The sequence below is a fragment of the Pristis pectinata genome, chromosome 21, assembly GCF_009764475.1.
Source record: "Pristis pectinata isolate sPriPec2 chromosome 21, sPriPec2.1.pri, whole genome shotgun sequence".
Taxonomy (NCBI): Eukaryota; Metazoa; Chordata; class Chondrichthyes; order Rhinopristiformes; family Pristidae; genus Pristis; species Pristis pectinata.
In genome coordinates this window covers 15,389,634-15,402,637 of record NC_067425.1, presented here as the reverse complement: position 1 = coordinate 15,402,637, position 13,004 = coordinate 15,389,634, and the positions used below count along the sequence as shown (strand labels likewise).

At 36.9% G+C, this 13,004-nt stretch overlaps 1 protein-coding gene and 1 long non-coding RNA gene across 2 annotated transcripts in view; one reads left to right on the top strand and one right to left on the bottom strand.

Annotated features, from left to right (window-relative positions):
* The first annotated feature begins 3,412 nt into the window (after window positions 1-3,412).
* LOC127581195 (uncharacterized) lies at window positions 3,413-12,699 on the top strand. The gene is made up of 3 exons (XR_007957927.1): window positions 3,413-3,466; window positions 9,529-9,598; window positions 12,639-12,699. It is a non-coding gene; the product is annotated as an uncharacterized LOC127581195 (long non-coding RNA).
* The window catches only part of LOC127581194 (unconventional myosin-XVIIIa-like), a 181,907-nt gene continuing 175,671 nt past the window's right edge, over window positions 6,769-13,004 (bottom strand). The window contains 1 exon segment of the mRNA XM_052035300.1: window positions 6,769-8,647. Coding sequence (XP_051891260.1) covers window positions 8,500-8,647 — 148 coding nt within the window. The 3' untranslated portion in view covers window positions 6,769-8,499.

The following is a 13,004-nucleotide window of genomic DNA, read 5'->3' as shown; positions in this document are numbered from 1 at the left end:
ATTTCTGTATTTACATGTTAATAGATATTTACAAAGTGCTTATTCTGCATTGGCGTGTAATATTACATAACTATTGTGGTGTTAGGTACCCATCAACTCTGGAATGTTTCATTTGTATTGAAATTGTTGAACATTTTGAAGACATCAGTGGCAAGACCAGCATTTATTGCCCATCCCTAAATGCCCTGGAGAAGGTGGTATGCTGCCTTCTTGAAGCACTGTAGTCCTGAGGAAGGTGCTCCCACAATGCTGTTGGGTAGGCAATTCTAGGATTTGGAGTCAATGAAGGAACAGTTACGCATTACCAGGTTAGGATGGAGGGGAAGCTGCAGGTGGTGGTGTAACCATGTACCTGCTACCCCTGTACTCCTTGGTAGTAAAGGTTGTAGGTTTAGGAGGTGCCTGGGTGATTAACAGTGCATTTTGTAGATAATACCCATTGCCAGTGATGGAGGGAATGGACGTTTTGGGGTTGATCTGGTGTCAGTCAAGTGGGCTGCTTTGACCTTGATGGTGTCAAGCTTCCTGGAGATTTGTTTGAGCTGCATTCATCCAGGCAAATGAGTTTTCCATCATGGTGCTGACTTGAACACTGTGGTCACAAAGGCAGGTTCATGTGGCTGGTCCAGTTGAGTTTTGTGTGACTTCCCAGTTTGTTGATGGTGGGACTCTGCAATGGTATTGCTATTAAATATTAAATTTAGATGATTAGAATGCTGTTCTTGGAGATGGTCATTGCCTAGCACTTTGTAGATTGAATATTATATGCTTTTTTTGCCCATGTATCAGCCCTTGCCTGAATGTTGCCTTGGTCATACTGCGTGCAGGCATGGACTGCTTCAGTTGTTGCAAATGGAATTGAACATGGAACAATCAGTGAAGTTCCCACTTCTGGCCTTTACAATGGAAGGAAAGCCATTGATGAAGCAGTAGATGGTTGGAACTCCTGCAGTGATAGCCTAGCACCAAGATAATTGACCTCCAACAACCACAGTCATCTTCCTTTGTGCAAGGTATGCCTCCAACCACTGGAGCATTTTTCCTTTGCTCATTGATTTTCGGTTTTATCAGGGTGCCTTGATGCAGCAATGAGTTAAATCCCAGTTAAATGCTGCAATAAGATGAGAATAACTATCCTTGATAATATCACTAGAATTTAGCTCTTTGGTCCATGTTAGCATCATGGGTGTAAACCAGTCGAAAGCTGAGTGCTCTTGACAAACCCGAGCTAGGCACAGGTGAACAGGTTTTTGGTAAGTACTGCTCAATAGCACTCAACTATGCTGGTAATTTAGAGTAGACTGTGTGGAAATTAGCTTTGATAAAAGCAAGTAAACTTGGATTAGAAGTTATAACGTGCAACAACGTCTAATATTTTTGTTTTAAATATAACTTCCTGTTTTATTCATTACCGTTTAGGAGGCCATTCAGCCCATTGAGTCCATGCTAGTTCCCTGCAGGATCATCCCATTAGTCCTATTCCCCTATTCTTTTCCCTCAGGCCTGCAGCTTATTCCCTCTTGCATACTGAACAACACCACTTTGGTTCTTGCCATTTATCCACATCAAGGGATAATTTACAATTGGGGATTAATCCACCTGCATGTCGGTGGGATGTGGGAGGAAGCCAGAGTAATTGGTGAAAACCATGCAGTTATTGGGAGGATGTGTAAACTCCACACACAGCATCTGAGGTCAGGATCAAACCCAGGTACCCCAAGTTCTGAGGAATCAGCACTGCCAAAAGTACCCATTTATTGCAATTTTTTGTGCCCTCTCATGATGCTGGGCTTCATCAGTCAGGACATTGAGAATAGAAGTTGGGATGTTGCGATTGTACAAGACATTGATGAGACTAAATTTGGAATATTGGGTTCAGTTTTGGTCACCCTGTTATAGGAAAGATGTCATTAAGCTGGAAAAAATACAGAGAAGATTTACAAGGATGTTGCCAGGATTTGAGGGACTGAGGGATCAAAACAGGTTGCGCAGGCTAGGACTTTATTCATTGTAGTGAAGGAGAATGAGGGGTGATCTTATAGAGGTGTACAAAATCATGAGGGACATAGATAGGGTGAGTATACACAGTCTCTTCGTTAAGGTTGGAGAATCAAGAAGTAGAGGGCATAGGTTTAAGGTGAGAGGGGAAAGATTTAGTAGGAACTTAAGGGGCAACTTTTTTTTTAATATACAGAGAGTGGTACCTATATGGAATAAGCTGCCAGAGGAAGTGTTTGAGGCAGTTACAGTAACAACACTTAAAGGACACCTGGACAGGTACATGGATAAGAAAGGTTTTGAGGGATATGGGCCAAACATGGGCAAATGTGACTAACTGAGCTGGGAATCTTGGTTGGCATGGACCAATTGGGCCAAAGGGCTTGTTTTTGTGCTGTATGACTCTATGGTCTTTGTAGCAACTCCACAGCATTTGGGGACCTAGGTTAGCATAAGCAGATGTATGCCTTGATTGATATATTTGGAGTCAATAGTATATGTTATGTTCTGTCAGACCATAAAGGCTCTGGGATAATGGGCCTGTTTCCTGGATGGAAGGTTCCTAAAAGACTGTAGAGAAGAAATAATGAGTCTGTCTTTAGATAGATAACCCCTGTGGGGTTAATAAAGTGGATAGAGGCTGGTTTCAGATACATTTAGACTCTGCAGATATGCAGGTAGAAGTGGCAAGGCTGTTGGTCACCAGTTAAAACGTGGTTAGGAATAATAAGCCTGTGTAATGATGCAGGGTTTCAACCCAAACCTTCGACAATTACTTTCCCTCCCACAGATGCTGCTCGCCTCACTGAATTCCTCCAGCAGTCTCTTATGTCTCCAAGCCTGTGCACAAATGGTCTCTGAAATGATGTAGTTAGTAATCAAGCATTATGTGAGTCAACAGGATGCTTTATTTTGAGACCACGCAGATATTGATCAGAGGCAAGGGTCTCCAAGGTACATAATGGTCACATGGGGAAAATGTCAGAAGTAACTGGTCATGCATCTTTTTGTTTCAGATTGATTAGGAGGTGATAACTGAAATTCTGGTGATATATTTTGGAGATTAAGTACAACAATATGTACAAAGCATGATATTTTTATAATCGGAGAGTGGATGCAGATCGCACATATAAAGTGATCAGGTCCCTTTCTCTTCTCTGGATGAAAGATCAAATGAATAAATACATTTCTGTTTGATCCAAGGAAGGACTTGTGTGTGTGATTTGTTTTGCTCCAGAGCACCCATTTATCATAATGTTTATTTTTATTCTCTTGGGACGCGGGCATTGCTAGCGAAGCCAACATTTAATCGCCTTTGAGAATGTGATTGTGAGCTGCACTGTCGAACTATTACCTTTTCTCTCAATGCATTTATAATGGCAGGTAGGTGCAATAGAGTGGTCTGCAAAACCCTTTCAGAGGGCAATTAAGAGTCAACTTACAGATCTGGAGTCAGAGGTGAGACCAGGTAAGGACAGCAGGTTTCCTTGCTTAAGGTAGTTTTAGAAAATAAATTCTAAATTTACTTGATTAACAGAATTAATTTCTCCAGCCACTTGTGGTGGGATTTGAATTCTTAGCTCCAGCCTGCCAGTATTATTACCAATTTACTATTGTAAGCACTTTGCTACCACTCCCTATTTTAATGTCATTAAATTTGAGCACATTCAGTAAAGCATATAAAAACCTGTGCATTTTTTCTACATTATCCCATCCAATACAAACCCTGGATGACTTTAGCCTTTTGGTTAAGTTAAAAATGAACTATACATTCAATACAAAATATACACATCTCTTTTAATCAAAATAATCAATTCTAGTAAAAGACTAAATCTACCCATCTCACAGGAAATAAGAATAACATACAGACATTCGGGGACTTTCCTCACTAATAGAATATGACTTAGGTAAATTATGCCATCACCAAAACGGCAGTACAAAGAATTATTTTTGACAGGGCTGCTGCTGGGGCATTAAGATTCACCACAAGGGAAATTGGAAGTTTGAGCTCATTTTAAGTTACAGACATATAGAACAAAAATTTATTCTGACATGCCAATTAAGAGAATAATTTCCATATGAGATAGTACAAGGACAGACAGCAATACTGGATATCATAAATATTGAAAAAAATGAGAATTTAAGTTATATAATAGCTAATTTATCTAATTCCTACAATCATTATTAATTTATATAAAAAAACCTTACCTTCATGGTTTACGTTTTCAACCTGATAAACATAGGTTTCAAAAGGGTATTTTAACTTGGCATCGTTAGGCACCACTATGGAAACTTTTCCCCTCAGCTGCGATTACATTTTCCTGCTATGTATTTTAGGTCTTTGTGACTATATGGAAGACCTATTTTGGTTATGTGGTGCTATTACCCAGAATATTGATCTCTTTGACAATCTAGGCTTGTAAACATTGTATGTGTGGTGGGGGAGTTATCCAAAAACAGAATAGTCATTTGGATTAGATATCTTTCTATATTTGTTTGATTACACACAGATATAAAAAGTGCCATAGAAGGTGTGTCTTGAAACATCCTTTATCACTTACCTGACAAGTGTCATCTCTCACAGAATGAAAAATAGGATACAATTCTCCAGAAATAGAATCTCATCATCAGTGTTAACGATAAATCAAGATGAAACATCATCTTCTGCCCACCATGCGAGCAATTCTCTACTTGTCAAAGATATATAAACCTTGGGAAATGGAGTCTGCAATTCAGAAAAGAATTCTGAATGATCTCCAGTAAATGAAAATTAAATAAAAACTGTAGATACTGGAAATTGGAAACAAAAAAAAACATTCTGGAAACACAGTCAAAACTCATCTGTGAAAAGAAAATCAAAATTAATGTTTCAGATGAAAAATCTTTCATCAGAACTGGATAAGAGAGAAAAGTTAGTTTTAAGTTGCAAAGAAGGTTGGGGAAAGGGATCGATAGGTCAAGGAATATTTGTGATATGTTGGAGCTAGGGTTACTGTGAGCAAGAGTTGCTACTGGAATTATAACACATCACATTTCCTTGTCACCCTCTCACTGCCTCATTAAAAACACAGCCTTGCAGAAATCCTGGCTTCAACCTCATGACAGATGTTACTTTATCCTATCCATTCCTCCCCATCTTCTATTCAACTTAAAACTAACCCTATTCCTCTTTCCTAGTTCTGACAAAGGCTCTTCATGCTGAAGCATTGACTCTTGTTTCTCTTTCCAGATGTTGCCTGACCTGCTGAGTTTTTGCTGCATTTTTTTTGTTTCTGAATGATCTCCAGTTGAACAATTTACTTTAATTGTATTTAACCAGTAATTGGTTCCTTATTAAAACAAAAAGGCATATAAATGAGCATGGTGGGTTTTGCTCGTGGTTTTAGGTGAACTGGGCACAAGAAAAGACCTGAAAGTGTGCTGACAATTAGTTGAGTTGTGAAATGAGATAAAGGCTATCTGGTCAAGTGGATACTAAAAGCTCTGTGGCATATTTGTATTCATTCAGGCAACATACCCTTCTCAAAAAAAGTAAACATATTAGGATCACAGCTATTCAGGGGTACTGCTTAGGCACAAAATAGCCACTACAAAATTTGCACAGTAGAGCCTGCACTTCAAAAGCAATTCACATTTCTTGAAACTAGATATCAAAGGATAATCTTTGGAGCAGGAGTTTGCATTTCAGTTTGCAGTCCCATACCAAGAATCACAAAACTGTCTCATTTAATGCCATTTACTGATGGGAATCACAACTGATAATTTTGATGAATATTCCTACTTTAACTAGACCCATCCTCATTCAAGAAGCCAAGCAAATAACCTGATATTGAGCTAATGCTGTTTGAGTAATTCACAAATGTGTATTTCAATGAATCATTTCTCAGTTTTTACCTTTTACTTGATGGGTGAACATCTCATTCCTGGACCAACTGACTACAGTTGAAGGTTAAGGGAATTTTATAAGTCTACAAAAAAATTGTACTGAGTGAATAGAAATATATAGAGTCGTGGTTTAGGTAGTTTAATGTCATTTTAGTATTCCTAATTGTTTTCTATTGAATTACAAATTGGGAGAAATCAATCTGTACCATTTGAAAGAAAACAGTGATAGTCAAGGGAAATCTGAAGTTTTCCGATTATTACTTAATTGCAGAAGTAAATGCAAATATGTAATTGCTATTATTACTGTACTGATGAGGAACACATTATTTAATAGCTACAATCTTGTAGTTTTACAAAATATCAATAGACAATCTAAATTGATACCTGTAACCTCATTGCTTTTATTTTTGTTTGAGAAATAGGTAATCTCTTAATGTAACCTTTACCAGACTTTTTTTTATAAATTTAAGGAATTCTTAATTTTTTGGATCTGGACATTGGTGTCATTTTACAAATGGCAGATATTTAATTTAAAAAAAAAATTCATAATGAGTTGTTCAATCTCAAAATAATCAAGTTTCACGCTATTTAATTAGTAGCTTCTTAACACCAAACCACTGGTCTTCACCAATGAATTAAGTTCAAGTTAACACTTCCAGTACAACTTACTGCATAAAGTGTGGTTAGCAAATAAGAAATAAGGACCCCTGCTTTCTGTGACGTTCCATAAATTATGCAGTCTAAGAGAGACCGAATGAAAAGAATAATGTAAATGATATAAATGCATCTTTGCAAACAAAAAAGGTTTAAGTAATTTCCCTTTTTTTGAAAAACATAGTACATTATAGTTAAAAAAAAACTAATCTTGGAACCTCTAAAGGCAACCAAAAAGTTTATTCTGAAACATAAATAGTCAAAAAAATACACAATTGAGAACAGTATGGTTTTCTGATGTTTGCTATCTTTCAAAGCAATTTAAATTGATCCTCATCTTACACATTTGTTCTTCTGGTAAATCTGTTTCCTTTAAACTATAAGAGAAAACTTTGAAGCCAGAACTACACAATTCCTTTTATCGTAACAATTCAATTTGAAAATTAATTGCATAACAGGACTTTGTACATCAGTGCTACATTTTGATTAAGTGAATCAAATAGTACCGTTTAATAACATTTCAGTACAAGTATTAATAAACCTTGCAGCACTGCAATCTGTTTGCTATTATCTGTACTAACTAAAGATGCACATAGACTGCATTCTTGAAAAGTGCACAGTTAGATAAGATTTTCATATCCAATACTTACGGCATAATGAGTCACTGACCATTTAAGAAAAGTAATCAGAGTAGTATTTGCAGTTGGCTTTATACAGAAGTGTCTTAGTAATCTAGACAATCATTTAAACAATCCATGCAAATTTATGAAAACTGAGTCAATATATAAAGATGGTATTATTTCATAGAATGTATCAAAGCTCCAACCTTGATTTCAATGGTCACTAAATTGAATTGATGAACAATAATACTACAAGGAGTGATTTTATGTACAACATACCCAAAAATCAAAGAGAAAAAGCATAATGAAGTGATTTACCATCCTTTGAAGAGATGAGGTGGGTATGGGTATTAAGAAACACACCTATTTGAATTTATAACATCCATTTCCCCCCAAATCATCATTTGTGGACATCATATCAAATTTGATCCAAATTATACAAAGATTTAATTGGGATCAAAAGATGTTATTTATTACATTTTGACATTGTGCATTATTTTCCTCATGTTAAACATGCAGGACAATGAGGTAAAAATATACATTATTGGAACTCAACAATTGCTTTTAAAAGGCATTTTTCTTCCCAGTGTCTTTCCTAATTACTTTCTGATCATCTGGAAATATACCTTAATTAATGAAGATTAAATATACAAAAAGTTATTAATTGTATTTGTGTCAGTGTATATTGTGAGATGTATGGTATCAACTGCATCTCATAATTTGAAACTCAAAACAGTAAGATAAACAGAATGTGTAAGAGTATAGGTATCAACAAACTACTCACACAAAATGTGTTCTTTTTCAAAAACTATTAACATATGCACACACACCTCAAAGGGAAAAAAGTCTGAAGCCAATAGTTTTGTTTTGCTATTATTTTAGTTTGTGTTTCCAGTTTACCACAGCTAAATAAGAAAAACTAATCTTTGGCTTAGGTAATAATAATTACATGTAAACCTCAAGTGGCACCCTAAATCCAACCAGAGATGACAAGTTTAAATTAGAATTTGAAAGCAGGCAATTGTGAGAAAATTCAGCCAAAGCAATAGGGAGACAAAAATAAACCCATGTATCTCAAGGTTCCAAAATATTCAAATGAAAGCAGCAGCATCCATACTTGTAAGAAATACCAATCTTAGTTCACCAAATTAAATTTCAAGTAAATGCAGTCTATCAAAAACATGCAAACTTATTACCAAAATTATACTCATACTTCATTCATCCTGTTTGTTTTTAATCACTTTTATAGTTTAACAATGAAGTATTATCCCAAGAATTCAGATGTCATTTGCTGTACTTTTTTAGTTAGTATGAACCTGTTGTTAAAGAACCATGATTGTTGCTATGCATTTGATTCCACAATTTTACTGTCATTATCACTGTTGCTTAGTGGTCGTCTTGTTGCCATCTTGGATTTGAAGTAGTCTTCCACACCATCCATCTCATCATCAGAATCAATAACAGTCATGTGTCGACGATACAAAGGAGGACTGTGAAAAAGATGGGGGTGGGGTGGGGAGTTTAGTTACAAAAAACTTTGTCACACAAGAGGATAAAAACTATTGATGCAATATTTATAAATGTATCATTAGTACAAAATATGAGTTTTGATGGAACATGAAGTTTTCAACCTGACTCCACCTTCCTTCCCTGGGTTCATTTTTGCTACAACTCTGCAGTTTTGATGTAGTCTCAGTTTTAAAATGTGCATTCAAGTTAAAGTATCAAATGTTTAATAGCTTTTTTGTAGAGGTTATAAAATGACAATGCATATACAATAAAACTTTAATAATCCAGCACCCCTGGGACTTTGGTGGTGCCAGTCTAGCAGATTTTCCAAATTATTGGATGTTACTTCTATTAATACCTAAACAAACATTTACTTCACCTTTTTGACATGCTGTAAAGTAGTATGATAAATTTTCTAGTGAACCCAGTGAATTTAAGAGGAGCAGGAAATATACAAGCACTCCAGACCCTGGCTCCAGATTCCTCACCTCTGAGGTTCTGAACTGCAACTCTGACTGCACACCCGGCTCAGAGTCTGGTCCCCCCAAACCTGGCTGCATTCTGGACCGCTGATCTGATGGCACACCTCACTAGCACTCTGGACCCTCAGCTCACATTCTGGACTGAGTGAGTGAGCCTGACCATCAAGATTTCGGAACAATATGATGCCAGTTTATTGGAGTTCTACTCTCATTTTGTTGCTTTATTTATGAAAACCAGTTACTGGATTAGTTTCTGTTAACTTCTCTATCAGAAATTTAATGCAATGTTGGGCTAACAATTACCAAACTAACTACTGAAAGTTAGCACTAATTCTACTTTAAATATTAAGAGAGCTGATTTCAGCTTTCTTTTTCTGCAGACTGGAACATATTCACTGTGCAGTGAACTCCAACTAGCCTCATGCTACAGATATTACTCACTTGCCAGAGGTAAGAAAGCTTGGTGACAGGCAGCTACAAGGCATTTTGAGGCAATATATACCAGCCACCAGTAATTTTGCAAATTGTTGTTGAGTATTGTTAATCATAACTACTACTGCATAATTTCTCAACTGCATTGACATAACATCTGGTATATTATGGAATAAAGGTTCAGGACTAGTTGAAAAAGAACTTGTGCAACATCTGCGTCTTTGGGACAATAGAATCACAAATAGTAACCCTTTAATCCCCTACCTCCCTCTTGAGCAAGACAAAATACACAGGCTTAATACTAAATATGTAAAGGTTGAGGAATAAAAAAAATTACAAATAGTAACTTTCACATCAAGGAAATTGGACAAAATATTCAGCATATATATTTAGTACTTAATGTGAAGGATGTTAATACTACTGAAGACAGTTTAAAGTTGCTTCAGCATAAAATAAAACATGCATTTTTTATACATTCATTAAGATGAGGAATAAAAGTGCCAGGAAATAGTTGCTCATTTCAGAATCCCAGGGCTAATATTAACCTATCCTGCTGGACAGAAAAAAAGTGCTCTTACCCCTCACCTCCTATCCAGAAGAATGACAAGGTTCCTCTTATCCTCACTTAAAAATCTCCACATTCAGTGGATAATCCTCTATAATTTCCACCACCTTCAACAGGATTTCACCACCAGACACATTTTCCCTCCCTTCTCTTCCCCTTCAACATTCTAAAGAGACTATACCATACACAACTCCTAGTGCACACTTTGATCTCCACCAACAACTCCCCTTCTCATAACAGTTTCCCAAGCACCCACAAGTGAAACAACACTTTCCCTTTTACCTCTTTCCTACCACCAACCAGAGCATCTTTTGTCCCTCTCTCTCACATGAGGCTATATCTTTCTGTTTCAATGCATTTCCTTATTTTCTCTTTTGTTTGCAACTGCAGGTTCTTAAAGTTGTTGATCCCTTTACAACTTTTCTCTACACCCTAATCTGTTATCTCCACCATCCTTTTCTTTGCAACTTTAAACCTGCTTGTTTTCTCACTTTTTTCCAATTCCCTTACTTAAAAACATCAACCAACATGGCTTGGCCTGCTGACTGCCTTCATCTTTTTCCTTTTTTTGGGGGGACCTTATGTTAATGCCTCCCACCCAATTTTATTCACACTTCACTTGACAATAAAATAGATGTTCGGTTAGGTTAAAATTACTTCTACCCAGTATCAGCAGTAAGTTGCAACACAAAGCTTCCACTATTCTGCCCCAACCTCAGTAATTTGCCTGCTTCTGTACTGATAAGATATTTTATTCATTTCACACACTAATCATTATGTAGCCTCTGTAATTACCAATGGAGTCTAATTACAGTCAGGCCTCTGCTGCAGACCCACACCCATTAGGAATTGATTGAATCGTCCCAACTCATTTAACCTAGGACCCTCACAATATCTGAAACAGGAGACTTTCATCCCATGAATAAGAGCTGGATTTGAATTCAGCCTCATACCTAACCCAAAGTACAACCCAATTCTTTCCCATGCCACTTCATTATTGCTACAGAACACGTTGATAATTGTATAAACCTACTTATTTTTCAATATTAGTAGTTGTTAGGGAAAGTGAATTAAAAATTAATCATGCATCTTTTCTCCATTTCACACAAAGATTCAGATAAACCTACTTCACTAGTCACTTTCTGGTCTGTACAAGTATTTCATCATCACACTGTCTACTTGCTTCATTCTCTTCTTGTCACTTTTCTTCATTTTCTTTCCAGAATTTTCATCAGTTTTCTCTTCTTTACCGTCACCGTCTTGTGAATAAGTTTCTCTCTTCTTCGTACCTCGTTTGACACTGTTGATACTTCGATACGAGACTGTGGAGCCTGAAGAGGAGGAACTGGATGATTCTGATGACTCGGAGTCACTTTCCTTTTTAGATTTTTTCTTAGACTTTTTAGAGTGTTTCTTGGAGCCCTTCCTTCGATGGTCCTCCTCCGATGTGGATGACTCAGAATCAGAACTTCTGTTTTTCTTGCCTTTGTATTTCTTATTTTGGGATTTACTTACATCTAATGAGGATGATGATCTCCGAAGGCTGGTTGATTGCTTATTTATTTCTTCCTCATTCTCATCAGCTTCCGGGTCTAGACTTTTTCTTTTAAATGTAATTGGTTTATAATCCAGAACCTCATTAATGGCAGCCTCTAAATCTGGATCCAAGTAAGTCCTGTGACCTACTGGCTTGACATCCGAACTTTCTGGTAGCACTTCATCTGAAACAGATGATCTAGGTCTGGGAGGAACACTGAAACTTCGCCCTACAGAATGCTGACCATATAATGACCTTTCACTTAGTGCCACACTTACTGCAGCATCATCATCTTCCAACTCACCCAATCTGCTCCTAGAAATGGATGATCTTGTATCTATACGACTAAGTGTTGGGCTTTGTAGTCCTAATTCTGATCTACGGTTGAGCAAAGGACTAACTGGACTGAACATATCACTGCGATTGTCATCAAGTCGTGAAAGGCTTCGTCTCAAACTGGATGGAGGACTGGTTAAAGCAAAACTCATAGATGATTTAGCATCATCGTCAGCTTCCAGACCTCGTCTCGTGGAGGCTCGGCTTACTGGAACTGATACAGTAGAAGCTTTGTCAAAGTCAGGACTGGTCAAGGCCCATCTCCTGTCTAACCCTTTTCTTGCTCTACTCGTAGCCTCTGAATATGCCTGAGAAATAATAGATCCCCCATCATCTAAATCATCAGCTGCTTGGAATTTTTTCCATGAAGTAGTAGAAAAGCTGTCATTTAAATTGTCTGTACTGGTGGTTTTCTTTGCTTTTCGAAATGATCTCTCAGGTGACATTGACCGTTCTTTACTTAGCGTTGAGAGAAGCGAGTCATTATTGCTTTTACCACCGAGAGAATCCTTCATATTCCCTCGTTTACGATAGCTGAGGGAACTCATTACAGAAGCAGGTCTAGAGTCCTCCACTTCTTTCCCTTCCTTTAATTCCTTTCCTTCCTTCCCCTCTTTCAGGTCTAAGCTAACAGAAAATCTGATTACAGGAAGATGGGAAACAAAGGAAAAGAAAACCAAGGTAAATGAATCATAAAGTAGAATGCATAGAACAAATACAACAGTATGGACAGTTAAAGAAAAAGATAAAGGAAAAAACACTCAGAAATAACTTTTGAAGTAGGTACTTCTGATGGCTCAATTTGGATGACAAATGGGAGGTAAATCCCTAACAACTGTTTGATTTTATTTACTAGAAAAAATTGCAAAGCCATCTTAGTTTTGCAATTATTAATGTAGGAAAATAATATTCAATTTGATCTTCTTTAAAGATAACATTAGTGAGAATACCACTGTGTATTTTTCAGAATTGAAGCAGTGTATAGA